This window comes from Rhinopithecus bieti, unplaced genomic scaffold, assembly GCF_001698545.2.
Source record: "Rhinopithecus bieti isolate Rb0 unplaced genomic scaffold, ASM169854v2 scaffold_45389, whole genome shotgun sequence".
Classification (NCBI taxonomy): Eukaryota; Metazoa; Chordata; class Mammalia; order Primates; family Cercopithecidae; genus Rhinopithecus; species Rhinopithecus bieti.
Window position 1 is genome coordinate 354312 of NW_016818806.1, and position 13069 is coordinate 367380.

At 45.9% G+C, this 13069-nt stretch overlaps 2 protein-coding genes and 1 non-coding gene across 3 annotated transcripts; 2 read left to right on the forward strand and 1 right to left on the reverse strand.

Annotated features, from left to right (window-relative positions):
- The first annotated feature begins 630 nt into the window (after positions 1–630).
- SNAPIN (SNAP associated protein) lies at positions 631–3724 on the forward strand. Its single transcript, XM_017857493.1, has 4 exons — positions 631–855; positions 1105–1151; positions 1410–1528; positions 3103–3724. Exons 1-4 carry the CDS (start codon positions 713–715, stop codon positions 3202–3204), a joined length of 411 nt encoding a protein of 136 aa, XP_017712982.1. The 5' UTR covers positions 631–712; the 3' UTR covers positions 3205–3724.
- Positions 3725–3928: 204 nt separating this feature from the next.
- ILF2 (interleukin enhancer binding factor 2) lies at positions 3929–12791 on the reverse strand. Its single transcript, XM_017857492.1, has 14 exons — positions 12665–12791; positions 11894–11953; positions 11566–11608; positions 10231–10335; positions 9779–9856; positions 9336–9438; positions 7451–7516; positions 7032–7148; positions 6259–6337; positions 5909–5996; positions 5116–5177; positions 4917–5031; positions 4605–4695; positions 3929–4454 (listed from the first exon to the last, which is right to left on the reverse strand). The coding sequence occupies exons 1-14, from the start codon at positions 12667–12669 to the stop codon at positions 4294–4296; spliced, it is 1173 nt and encodes a 390-aa protein (XP_017712981.1). The 5' UTR covers positions 12670–12791; the 3' UTR covers positions 3929–4293.
- Positions 12792–12997: 206 nt separating this feature from the next.
- TRNAM-CAU (transfer RNA methionine (anticodon CAU)) lies at positions 12998–13069 on the forward strand. Its single transcript has one exon. It is a non-coding gene; the product is annotated as a tRNA-Met (tRNA).

Below are 13069 nucleotides of genomic sequence, written 5' to 3' on the forward strand. Positions count from 1 at the left end.
TTGGGAGGCTGAAGCAGGAGGACCTCTTGACCCCTAGAGGTGAAGGCTACAGTGAGCCAAGATCGTGACACTGCACTCCAGCCTAGGCGACAGAGAGAGACCCTGTCTTAAAAACAACCAACCACAAAAAACTCTTTAGAAACAGAAAACGATATTATTAATATAATGTGATTTCTCATAAAGTTTTTTTTGTTTTTGGTTTGTTTTCGTTTTTTGTTTTTGTTTTTTTTTTTTTTTGAGGTGGAGTCTCTCTGTTGCCCAGACTGGAGTGGCAGTGGCACGATCTCGGCTCACTGCAACCTCTGCCTCCCGGGTTCAAGCGGTTCTCCTGTCTCAGCCTCTCAAGTAGCTGGGATTACAGGCACCCACCACCACGCCCGGCTATCTCATAAAGTTAACATGGGAAGGCTATGGACAGCTGAAGTTATTCGTGTTTATTTTCACCTTTGGAGAAAACAAAAAGTATCCACTCCAAAAACTGGTTCCTTTCTACACAATCTGACCTTTGAGGATTTTCAAGACCAGCCACAAGGCCTCTACTCCTAGGGCCTGGCCCTCCTCCCAGCCCGGCTCGCTCCAGACTCCATTTCCCAGAAACCCCAGTGCCTTGGTGGAGACAGCATTTCCCGGACGCCCCCTCGCGGGGCAGTGCGGCGCGGCTCCGGTTCCCGGCGGCCCTCGCGGCAGGTTCCGGGCGTCAGGACAGTTCGTGATGGCGGGGGCTGGTTCCGCCGCTGTGTCGGGGGCAGGGACACCGGTGGCGGGGCCCACAGGCCGCGACCTCTTCGCCGAAGGGCTGCTGGAGTTCCTGCGACCCGCTGTGCAGCAGCTCGACTCTCACGTGCACGCCGTCAGGTGCCCGGGAGGGAAGTTGGGGGCGGGACCTCTCTCTGGCTTTGTAGGGGCGGGGCCAATAAAGTGTTCTAGCTGGGAGTGGGCATAAATTTAGGAAACTGGTTCGAGGCGGGGAGGACAGGTGGAAGGCCGCAGGTGGAGGGTTCAGCGGAGGCCGGCTTCTCTCAGTACTTGGTAAATACGTAGGGGGAGTTCGTTTCCTGAGCTCCGGTAACTGCCTGACCGTGTAGGCCTTGTACCTCTTTGCAGAGAGAGCCAGGTAGAGCTCCGGGAACAAATTGACAACCTAGCCACAGGTGAGTGAGCATCCCTGTATACCCGGAACCCTTCAGCCACTTTCAGGACCTTAGGTTTTTGCCAACCCCTGGCCTGGGTTTCTATCGCTTGCTTCCAGGTCATCAGGGCTGCCAAAGGACTCCTCCTTTCAGGGATGTCTTAAATCTATAATGGCTGTGGGCCGTTTGGGTGCAAGTGTTTTCCCTCCCGTTACCAGCCTGCTTTCCCTCAGAACAAGAGATGAGCCATTAGATCTTAGCTTCACCTTGCATCCCCAGAACTGTGCCGCATCAATGAGGATCAGAAGGTGGCCCTGGATCTTGACCCGTATGTTAAGAAGCTACTTAATGCCCGGCGACGCGTTGTCTTGGTCAACAACATTCTACAGAATGCTCAGGTAAAAGAATATCATACCTGTGATTCTTTGCCCTTTTTTGTAAGTCCTTAACACAGTGAAAGCGGCTGTAATTTTAAAACAGCGAAAAGGAAATTCACTTCTCTCAGTACTTGGAAAATACCTAGGAAAATTCGTCTTATTCTCAGTATTCAGTTGCTGCCATTTACATTCTTTTGTGTGTGTATGTGTGTGTGTGACGATCTCCCTCTGTCACCCAGGCTGGAGTGCACTGGCTCAATCTCAGCTCACTGCAACCTCTGCCTCCTGGGCTCAAGCAATTCTGCCTCAGCCTCCTGAGTAGCTAGGACTACAAGCGTGCACCACAACGCCCAGCTAATTTTTGTATTTTTTTCTAGAAGTAGGTAGGGTTTCGCCATGTTGCCCAGGCTGGCCTGGAACTCCTGGGCTCAAGTGAGCTTCCCACCTCGGCCACCCGAAGTGCTGGGACTACAGGAGTGAGCCGCCACACCTGGCTATTTATTTTTATGAGACAAGGTCTGTCACCCAGGATGGAGTGCAGTGGTATGATCACAGCTCACTGCAGCCTCTACCTCCCAGGTTCAAGCCATCCACCCACCTCAGCCTCCCAAGTAGTTGGGTCTACAGGCATGCACCCCCATGTCCAGCTAATTTTTGTATTTTTTTCTAGAAACAGGGTTTCACCATGTTACCCAGGCTGGTCTCAAACTCCTGCACGCAAGTGATCCACCTGCCTGGGCCTCCCAAAACTCTGGGATTACAGGTGCGAGCCACTGAACTCGGTCTGCCTGGCCTTTTTTCTTTTAATAAAAAGACAGGATTGGCCGGGTGAGGTGGCTCATGCCTGTAATCCCAGCACTTTGGGAGGCCGAGGCGGGCGGATCACCTGAGGTCGGGAGTTTGAGACCAGCCTGACCAACATGGAGAAACCCCGTCTGTACTGAAAATACAAAATTAGCTGGGTGTGGTAGCACATGCCTGTAATCCCAGCTACTTGGGAGGCTGAGGCAGGAGAATCGCTTGAATATGGGGGACAGAGGTTGTGGTGAGCTGAGATCACACCATTGTACTTCAGCCTGGGCAACAATGGTGCCCACGCTGGTTTCGAACTCCTGGGCTCAAGTGATCTTCCTGCCACTTCCTCCTAAAGTGCTGGGATAGACATGAGCACCATGCCTGGCCAATTTTTTTTTTTTTGAGACGGAGTTCTCCCTGTCACCCAGGCTGGAGTACAGTGGCCAGTGGCACGATCTCAACTCACTGCAACCTCCACCTCCCAGTTTCATGCGATTCTCCTGTCTCAGATTACAAGCACCCGCCACCATGCCCAGCTAATGTTTTTGTATTTTTAGTAGACAGGTTTTACCGTGTTGGTCAGGCTGGTCTTGAACTCCTGACGTCAGGTAATCCACCCGCCTCAGCCTCCCAAAGTGTTGGGATTACAGGTGAGCCACCATGCCTCACCTACATTCTTATATATGCTTTAGAAGACTGACTTTGAGGTAGACCAAGCCCGGTATTTTTCAGCACCTAGTTCACTTATACTCTAAAGCCTTTCACGGTGGTTAAGATTTCAAACCTCCCTTGTCTTGCAGGAACGACTGAGGCGGCTAAACCACAGTGTTGTCAAGGAAACAGCCCGCAGGAGAGCAATGCTGGATTCGGGAATTTACCCCCCTGGCTCCCCAAGCAAGTAACAGATGAGCCTATGGACTCAGTAGCGCAAGTACTGTTCCCAGCTGCCTTGTTTCGACAGACATGCAAAGATCCTAGGAGACAGTCCCCTTAGACCTTCAGACTTTAAAAAGGCAGCTGTATGGTTTGTTTGAAGCACTTTGTCTTACTCATTTATGTAGGGGCCCCAGGAAAGCTACACACAGCCAGAATGAGGTTCCCAAAGGACGTTAATTATGGCTCTTGCTTCCTCTCACAAATGAGCAGAGGCCTCTACTTTTTTTTAACCTGCATACTTGAGGCTTACCTTCTTCAGGCCTAGTTTTAACCAGAGGGGCTTCTTTTGTTACATGCCTAGTTACATGGGTCTGGGCAGCATGTCCTCTACCTGTGACTTCTCATTTTCCTGTTTACACTGGGGATTTGGAGAGGGCAGGCAAAGTCAAAGTGAATGACCTCTGTCCACCCACTTTTTTATTGCACTGGCTTCAATACAGTAGCAGTGTTGATGGAATCATTTTATTCAATAAATACTTAAAACGGTATTCTAGTTTACTCTGGTATATGGAAAGGTTCCAGGAGTTTGTACTTTAATTCAAAGACAACTTCAAATTGTGATCTGAGTATTTATAATTAAAAGACTCAAATATTATTTTCAAGAGTATACAAAGCAAAAAGAAGCAAAAAAGGTTGCCACATGCAAAAAAACAAAAAAAAAAAAAAAAAAAAACAACCAAAAAGGCCAAGAGCCCTACTAGGAAGTACTTTAATAGTTTTTCTTAGAAAAAAAAATTCCAGACACTTAACATTTCACAACATTTCAACAGCAAAGTATTAATTGAGAGAGGGGTTTTCAGGAGTTGGGGATTCTAGAATATTAGGAAGAAATGTTGGTATCCTCCTTCATTATAGGTGGATGGCATAGGTCACAAATGAGAGACTGGCAGCAAAGCTAATATCAAAACCCAGTGGAATGACACTTTTGTGGAGTTTACTTTTCTTCCTGCTATCTTCCCTATCCCACGGAAATGTCTGTCACCATGTAAAGCCCAGTAGCAGGGAGCTTAGGCTCCAGTCTTCCCCCTTGGGTAGGAAAAGGAGTGAAGGGAACATCACTCCTGAGTTTCCATGCTTTCTTCTTCCTCTCCTTGAGGTGGTTCTTCTGTATTCTCCTCTTCTTCCTCTCCTTCCTTCTTCTCTGGTGGCTTCTCATAAGCCTTTTCTGAAGGTGTTACTATCACTCCATCCCAGGTAGATATTTCAGAAGCAAGATCTAGGAAAGAGAAAAAGGTGATTTAGACAAGTAGTCCAGCATAAAAGACATTATTTACACTGTGGAAATATTAAAGACAGTTAAATAGTGTACAGCTTCTTTGTAGAACAGATTACAATACAAAATCCCTGACCCACAGTAGTCACTCACAGCTGGCATCACCCTCCTGGCCAAGGATCTTCCTAAAGCCACCATGTGAGAGGATTCGGACGAGAGTCTGAGCTGTATAACAGACCATGTCCTGAAGGAGAGCAAAGTGAGAGTAAGTTAGCAAGGAAAATCAAAAGACTTTGAGTAATACCCTTGTGAAAACAGAGATTAAGACAATTTTTTAAATGTCAGGACCAAAGTATTTCAGAATCCCCCAATTCCTGACCCCTAAAGACCATATTCCACTTCGCCAGCTGACTAGGAGTATTCAAGAGTAGGGCAAAACAACTCAGTTCATATCTGTCCCAATACCTGCTGTTCTAGGGTCATGACTGTGTGTACTCTGAAGTTGCCACTCTCACAGGGGTCAGTGATACCCACTGAACCTGGCAGGAACAGTCCTGCAGCCAGAATCTGCAGGCAGCGTCTAGAACACAGGGAGGTATGAGGTATTAAAGGAATGCACAAAATAGCTTAAAACCAACCCTAAACCCAAAGAAGCATGCTGTACCTGTATGCAACGTTTAGGGCCAAAGGCTGTCTGGTGGGGTTGTTCATCACAGCATAATGGCCCTGGAAAATAATAAATCCAGTAGGTGTGCCATCAAAATGGCAATTCTGATAACTAGAACTGTAGCCTCACTTTGTCACCCAGGCTGGAGTGCAGTGGCACAATCATAGTTCACTGTAACCTCAAACTCCTGGGCTCAAGCAACCCTCCTGCCTCAGCCTCCTGAGAAGCTAGGACTGACTATAAGTACAAGCCACTACAACTGGATTTTTTTTTTTTTCCTGGTAGAGACAGTCTCACTATTTTGCTCAGGCTGGTCTCAAACTCCTGGCTTCAAGTGATCCTCTGGCCTCAGCCTCCAAAAGTGTTGGGATTATAGGCATCAAACTAAAACCTTAAATCATCACGAGGAAAACTGGTTATTAAGGTCTAAGCCTAGCCAAAATTTTCATGTTATTCAGAAGCAATTCTGAAATGGCTGCTCACTCATTTCTCTCTACTACCATGATGAAATAGTAGCAGTCATGAGAAGAAAACGGGACACTATAACTCAGTAACTACTCATTTAATTGAATATACAAAAAAAGAGAAAAGAAAACTTTGGATTTTTTTTTTTAAAACAAATGTCTCTGAGTCATGTAAATGTTGAATTTTTATTGGATTACTTGTCTACCAATAAAATTTCTTTTAAGCTTCACCAAATTTCAGACTCTGGTGAATTTCACAGTTACTACTACTACTACTACTAGTAAATAAGGATGATAAGGAACTCCAATTGTCCATCTTTACTTACTAGTAGGTCAAGGATCCAGGGTGTGAGGGGCTCAAAGCCAGGAAAACGAATCCTCAAGTCCTTCAGTAGTCTGATGAGAACTTTAACTCTGAAAGTAATAGTGACCCAAACATTAAAATCAATACTATCATGTATTTCCACGCCTAAGGTAGAATTGAAGCTGACTATGCTGTTTACAGAACTATACGTTCTCTGCTTTCTCTAAATCTTAATTTGCTTACTTAAGGTAAAATAAAATCCAGGAAAAGGTCACAGGCAAAATAGTTCTGTCAGAGGAAGTATGGGGGTATCCTGCTATTCACTGCAGTTAAAAAATTTATCTTAATCCAGATGGTCAGGGAGGGACTCACGTGGACTGAGAAGCATTTTCCTCGAACCAGCGGGCATGTCGGATGGCTGCTAAGGCACTCTGCAATACCTTGATATCCACTAAAAAGACAAGCATGATAGCCCATGATGAAACATTTTCATTAAACAAGCTACTCATTATCACTGCTACAGTCTAGGCTGGAGTGCAGTGGCGTGATCTCAGCTCACTGCAACCTCCGCCTCCGGGGTTCAAGAGATTCTCCTGCCTCAGCCTCCTGAGTAGCTGGGATTACAGCTACTCATGCCCCACTAATTTTTGTATTTTAGTAGAGACGGGGTTTCACCATGTTGACCAGGATGGTCTCCAACTCCTGACCTCAGGTGATCTGCCTGCCTCGGCCTCCCAAAGTGCTGGGATTACAGAAGTGAGCCACTGCGCCCGACCAACTTTGCAATTCTTTAAGCCACCCCGTGTTTCTCATATCAGCAAATCACTTGTCTAAAAATCACTAGAAGCAGGCAAGAGCGATGATTTTCTCCAAAAGCCTATCCCCCTCCATAAATATTTTCTCGGTCCTTTTTAAGTCCTCCAAATGCTTTCTTGGTCACCCCATCTGAAAATTCCACTGGCAAGCTGATAAAAAAACTACTTCCAAATTACAGAGGGAGAGAGCAAAGCTCAGAATAAACCTAAGTTCTTCAATTCCCAGAAAGCTGCATGTGGAATAGCAACAAGCTAAGTAAACTAAACAGCAACAATACCATGTTTTGAATATCCCCTAAATTTTCCAGCAATGAGAAAAAAAGAACTAACAATGGAGTTCTGGGTCCAGTTTTCGAAGATTGGGTGGCACTGTTGTAATGAGAATCTTCACTGTAGCATCAGAAGAACTGATTTCAAAGCCAGTTTCGTTGGTCAGCATGGTTAAAACTGAAAAAACAGAATAAACAAAAACTATAACTCACATTTCCATTAGATGACCAAAGTTAAATCCAGGTGGATTTTTAAAAACAGCACAAAGTCCAGAATGAGAATTTAGAATACAGAGCTTTAGAAGGGAGATCAAACAGATCTCCCTTGAACACCTGAAGCCCCTGCCAAAAACTCCCACAACATAAAACTCTGCATTTACTCTTCCATCTGGTCTGACCTGATTTTGTTGAAAGTGTACTTACAATTACAAAACCTGGTTCCTGTGGCTACTAAATACATAATCAGCAACAAATGCAAACCTTCAGAAGGATCCTGTGCTCTTAGGCTTTCCACAACTTTGTTCCCCAGGGCAGCAACAGCTTCCACTAATTGACAGAAAAGGACATAATGTTATAATAATTTATTTATCTAGACTTTCTATATATCTCTAAGCTACTTTGCACTCTCATTTCTGTCCCATATCCAAGACTGAAGCAAGGGTAAGTAATAGAATAAATACTTTTATAAGAGGAAGCCAAGGCCTGGACAGAAAAATTGCAAGACTCAGGCAACAGAACCCCTCCTATACTCATATCCTCTTTCTACAGCAAGGTTTTTTAGGTCAGTGGCACTAACAACATTTTGGGCTAGATAAATCTTTGGGGTGATGGGGATGTAGGATGTTTTAATAGCATCCATGGCCTCTATCCTTTTTCTTTTTTTGAGAAAGGGTGTCACTCTGTCACCCAGGCTGCAGTGCAGTGACACAATCACAGCTCACTGCAGCCTCAGTCTCCTGGGCTCAAGCAATTCTCTCACCTCAGGATGCCGCTTTTTTTTCTTTTTTTTTTTTGAGACAGGGCCTCACTCTTGGCACCCAAGCTGAAGTGCACTGGCACTCTCTCTGCTAACTCCAGCCTCTGCCTCCCAGGTTCAAGCAACTCTCCTGCCTCAGCCTCCCAAGTAGCAGAGATTACAGACGCCCACCATCACGCCTGGCTAATTTTTATATTTTTGGTAGAGACGGGGTTTTGCCATGTTGACCAGGCTGGTCTTGAACTCCAGGCCTCGGCCTCCCAAAGTGTTGGGATTACAGGCATGAGCCACTGCACCCGGCCCCACCTCAGGCTTCTGAGTAGCTGGGACCAAAGCATGCACCACTATGCCCAGCTAATTTTTTTCTTTTTGCAGGTACAGGGTCTCTCTATGTTACACAGGCTGGTCAAACTCCTGGGGTCAAGTGATCCTCTTGCCTCAGCCTCCCAAAGTGCTGGGAATACAGCCACCACACCTGGCTTCTACCCTTTTTTGATGTCAGTAGCACCCCCTTGTTTTAACAATCAATAGTACCTCCAGATACTGCCAGATATCCCCTGGGTAGCAAAATTACCTCCAGTTGAGAAACATGGCTCTATAGTAACCTGCTATACATTCTTTCAGACACACACACATCAGCATTTATCCCTTATCACCCATTAAAAAACATTTGTCAGGCAGGGTGCGGCAGCTCATGCCTGTAATCCCAGCACTTTGGGAGGCCAAGGCAGGCGGATTACCTGAGGTCAGAAGTTTGAGACCAGACTGGCCAACATGGTGAAACCCTGTCTCTACTACAAATAGAAAAATTAGTCGGGCGTCGTGGCACATGCCTGTAATCCCAGCTACTCGGAAGGCCAAGGCAGAACAGCTAGAACCCAGGAGGGGAGGTTGCAGTGAACCGAGATCACGCCATTGCACTCCACCCAGGGCAACAGAGCGAGATCCGTCTCAAAACAAAACAAAACTAAAACATTTGTCTTATAAACATTCTTTCTCACAAGAAATTTGAGCTTTCAAGATCCCTAAGGGCTGGGCACAGTGGCTCACACCTGCAATCCCAGCACTTTGGGAGGCTGAGGTGGGCAGATTGCTTGAGCTCAGGAGTTTGAGACCAGTCCGGGCAACATGGTGAAACCCTGTACCTACAAAAAATAAAAAAATTAGCTGGGTGTGGTGGCACACATCTGTAGTCCCAGCTACTCGGGAGGCTAAGGCAGGAAGATCACTTGCTGTAGTGGAGGTCAAGACTGCAGTGAGCCACAATGGCACCACTGCACTCCAGTCTGGCCAACAGAGTGAGAATCTATCTCAAAACAAAAAAAGATGCCTAAGCCCCTAATCCAAGTGCTATGTTCTGTTCCCATGACCAGAAACGGGCACACTCACATGTTGGCAGGATCTTAAGTATCACCACCAGGTCAGCCACATTGTGTCCTGTAGTCATTGTCCCCTTTTTATAGGATCCCACCTGTCGAACTTCTTCAATTTGCTATTGGAAAAAGGATTTCAGGGGAAAAACAATTTAGAAGAAAAAAAGGTGCCTAGGTCCTCCCAGAACTATTACAACATAGCTACCTGTTACCCAAATTAGGAAGTAGCTGAAGTGAAATCACCCCCAGAACCACATGAAAGCCTGATACATCACAGCTAGCATAACAGTGATCTAAGTCTTGTCCCCAAGATCAGTACTACAAAGAAATCCCACTGTACGTTCTCATTTTAGGCTTGGCTTTGGATAATAGACAACTGAAAATTAAAAGTCAGGAGCCAAGGAAATTTCCACACTACCAAAGGTGCCCTTTCCTAAAACTAAATCATCAAAAACTCACCACTTCAAATGTCCCTGGAGCCACAATCAGATTATCAATCACATTGTTTATTTTTGTCACCAGAGAAAGGATAGATGCCTGAAAACAGCATGAAACAATACTCGAAGATGAAAAATTAGAAGCAACTTCTCAGAGTTTGAATATTTTCTCCTAATCCCTTCCATACAAGCTGACTCAATACCGACCTAGGGCTTTAAAAACACTTCATTCTGGCCTTGAATATATGGAAAGAGAACAACTCTTTGTCCCCGATAAAAATAAGAATGCATATGTAATTTGTTTATATATCCACCTGGCTATCTCCACCCACAATGAGAAATAAGGAGAACAGTTAAACCCTCTGTGGATTTCAGGCTCTGTTAAAACCATTCTTAACCTCACCAACAGTTACTCTTTACCAATACTTTTAACTGCTTTAGAGACATTTCTGGAAGACAGCCAAAAGAACATACCTGTTCAGCAGAATTAGGAGCCAGGTCCTGATTCCTCTTCAGCAAGGCCTCACTGAAGGAAGTTTCATCAGGTGCTGGCTTGACCCGGGGGAAGGCCATTTCACACTAAACCAGAAGTAAACAACTACATTGTATTTGCCGAAAATAATATACAGGAGAGATTTTTTTTTCTATTACTACGACAGAAAAAGGTTAAAAATAGAAAATTCTACACTTGTTTTCACTCCTTAATTTGTTCAATTAGCTGGGCATGGTGGCTCACGCCTGTAATCCCAGCTGAGGTGGGAGAATCCCTTGAACACAGGAAGCAAGGTTGCAGTGAGCCAAGATCGTGCCACTGCACTCCAGCCTGGGCAACAGAGTAAGACCCTGCCTCAAAAAAAAAAAAAAAAAAAAAAAAATTTGTTCAACGGCCAGGCACAGGGGGTCGCGCCTGTAATCCCAGCACCTTGGGAGGCCAAGGTGGGCAGATCACTTGAGGTCAGGAGTTCAAGATCAGCCTGGGCAACATGGTGAAACCCCGTCTCTACTAGATACACAAAAAATAGCTGGGCATGGTGGCAGGCGCCTGTAATACCAACTACTTGGGAGGCTGAGGCAGGAGAACTGTTTGAACCTGGGAGGCAGAGGTCCTGATTCCTCTGCCTCCCAGGTTCAGTGCAGTGAGCCAAGATTGCACCACTGCACTCCAGCCTGGAGTGACGGAGTGAGACTCTGTCTCAAAAAAAAAAAAAAAAAAAAGTTCAAACACGGATACAAGCTGGAATAGCCATAATTTAAGCTATCACTATCTTTATAGTAACAAATAAGCCATAGGTACGATTACTTGTTCAGAACAAAGATTATAATCATGTTTAATGCCAACAGTAGTCAAGGAATTATTCTCCCCACCATGCTTACACTGTTTCTGTATGTAAAGCAACACACAGTTGACTCAAAACCCCAAGTCTTTTCAAAAATCACTTTCCCTCCCTATTTCAATCACCATTTTTTTTTTTTTGGTAGTGGTGTCATCTCAGTTCACTGCAACCTCCGCCTCCCGGGTTCAAGCGATTCTCCTGCTTCAGCCTCCCAAGTAGCTGGGATTACAGGCACTCGCCCAACCAACTTTTTCATTTTTAGTAGATATGAGGTTTCACCATATTGGCCAGGATGGTCTCAAACTCCTGACCCTCAGGTAATCCATCCCCCTCAGCCTCCCAAAGTGCTGAGATTACAGGCGTGAGGCACTGTGCCTGCCCTCTTCCACCACCATCTAACTTCATTAACTGGGAGATACTGGGCTCCATTTCAAGAATGGCCAGAAATTGTGTATTATTAACCCAAGGTACTCACCAAATAGAAGTCAAATGGGATATGTGGTACAAAGGGCCTGAACCTAAAACATGAAAAACAGCCAAATTATTCCCTATGTAGGAATCAAGTGAGATGTAAATAACACACCAACAATTTTGAAAACATGTCAGACCTCAGAATGAGTGACAAAGTCTCTGGGGAGGGAAAGAATCATTCTTACCATAGTGGGGCCAAATTCATTTAGCAGGAGTGCAGGAAAAGACCACAGATGGCTCTCACAAAACCAAGTGACATTAGCCTACTCCAAAACTCCTATTTAGATGACAAGCAGAAACTAAGTGCAGAGATGCTAAAAGCTGGCACTCACCCTCCTCCTGGGCCTCCTCTGGAACCAAAGCGCCCACCACGACCACGGCCTCTGTCACCCCTAGAAATGCAGATTTTATTTTGATCTCATTAAAGGAATATCCACCGGCCATATCATTTTAAGTTGGCTACTTTCATCCCTCGGAACCTCCCAACGGTAGGCAAGAGAACCCACTCACACTTACACTTCTCCCCATTCCAAATGGTGCCCAGTTACACCCCCATAACCTCCTCATTCTGGATAAGTTAATCACAACCCCCCATCAAGTAATGATGGGGCTCAGACAGTGAGCCCTACACGAAATAACCCATAATCCTGGGCCACATGAATCCTAATACTTCGGAAGCTAAAGATTGCTCATTTCTTCATTAACGTACACATTTATTGGGCATGTCCTATATGTCAAGCCCTTCGCACTGAGGATGAATGCGGCTCGCTCCAGCATTCTCAGCCCGGATGACGGGGGCGGGGGGAAGGTGGGGAGCTCCTCCGGGGACTTGAGAACACCCCCTCATCGCAACCCTTCAGAGAGAGAGGTGTCGAACCCGCCTCCCCACTCCTGGGCCCCAACCCCATACCGGGCCCAAGTTTCCCCACCTCTACCGGCCTCACTCTCTCCCACTCTCCTAGACCAGGAGTTCTCAGGTTTTTGGCTAGCTCCCGGATACATGGTCCTTTTAGGTACTCCGACTTCTTTCGACCCACGTTCCCAAAATTTTCCGTCGACTACCTGAAACCTTTCGACCACTTCGACCCCTTTCGACCCCTTACCTCATGGCGCCTTAAAACACGAACAATGGAAGCCGCACCAACCGCCCCTTTCCTCTGAGAAGCAGACAACTGAAGAGGCGTCTTGCCGGCGTGTCCCAATAAAACCCGGCGTGATTGGCTCCCGCCTTACCCCATCGCTTATGCCTATTGGCTTACTTTGTCAAACCGGGCTTATGAACCAATAAAAAACGCCTACTGTGTGAGGAACTGGCCAATAAGAACTGGTTCTATAGTAATGACGAATTTTTGATCAGACATTAGGTGGCACTAAAGAAGTCAGGACAACGACTACGTGGTCTTCTATAATAGTTATGAGACCGTCTAGTTTCAGATAGCAGAGTGGCGCAGCGGAAGCGTGCTGGGCCCATAACCCAGAGGTCGATGGATCGAAACCATCCTCTGCTA

Excerpts from the sequence above, each read along its gene's own strand:
- ILF2 (XM_017857492.1), bottom strand. Across the intron at positions 9,857-10,230 it reads CTCCTAATTCTGCTGAACAG|GCATCTATCCTTTCTCTGGT; the intron begins GTATGTTCTTTT and ends TGCTGTTTTCAG. Across the intron at positions 5,997-6,258 it reads GAAAATGCTTCTCAGTCCAC|AGTTAAAGTTCTCATCAGAC; the intron begins GTGAGTCCCTCC and ends TATTACTTTCAG.
- SNAPIN (XM_017857493.1), top strand. The coding sequence starts at position 713 with ATGGCGGGGGCTGGTTCCGCCGCTGTGTCGGGGGCAGGGACACCGGTG. Across the intron at positions 856-1,104 it reads TCTCACGTGCACGCCGTCAG|AGAGAGCCAGGTAGAGCTCC; the intron begins GTGCCCGGGAGG and ends ACCTCTTTGCAG. Across the intron at positions 1,529-3,102 it reads ACATTCTACAGAATGCTCAG|GAACGACTGAGGCGGCTAAA; the intron begins GTAAAAGAATAT and ends CTTGTCTTGCAG.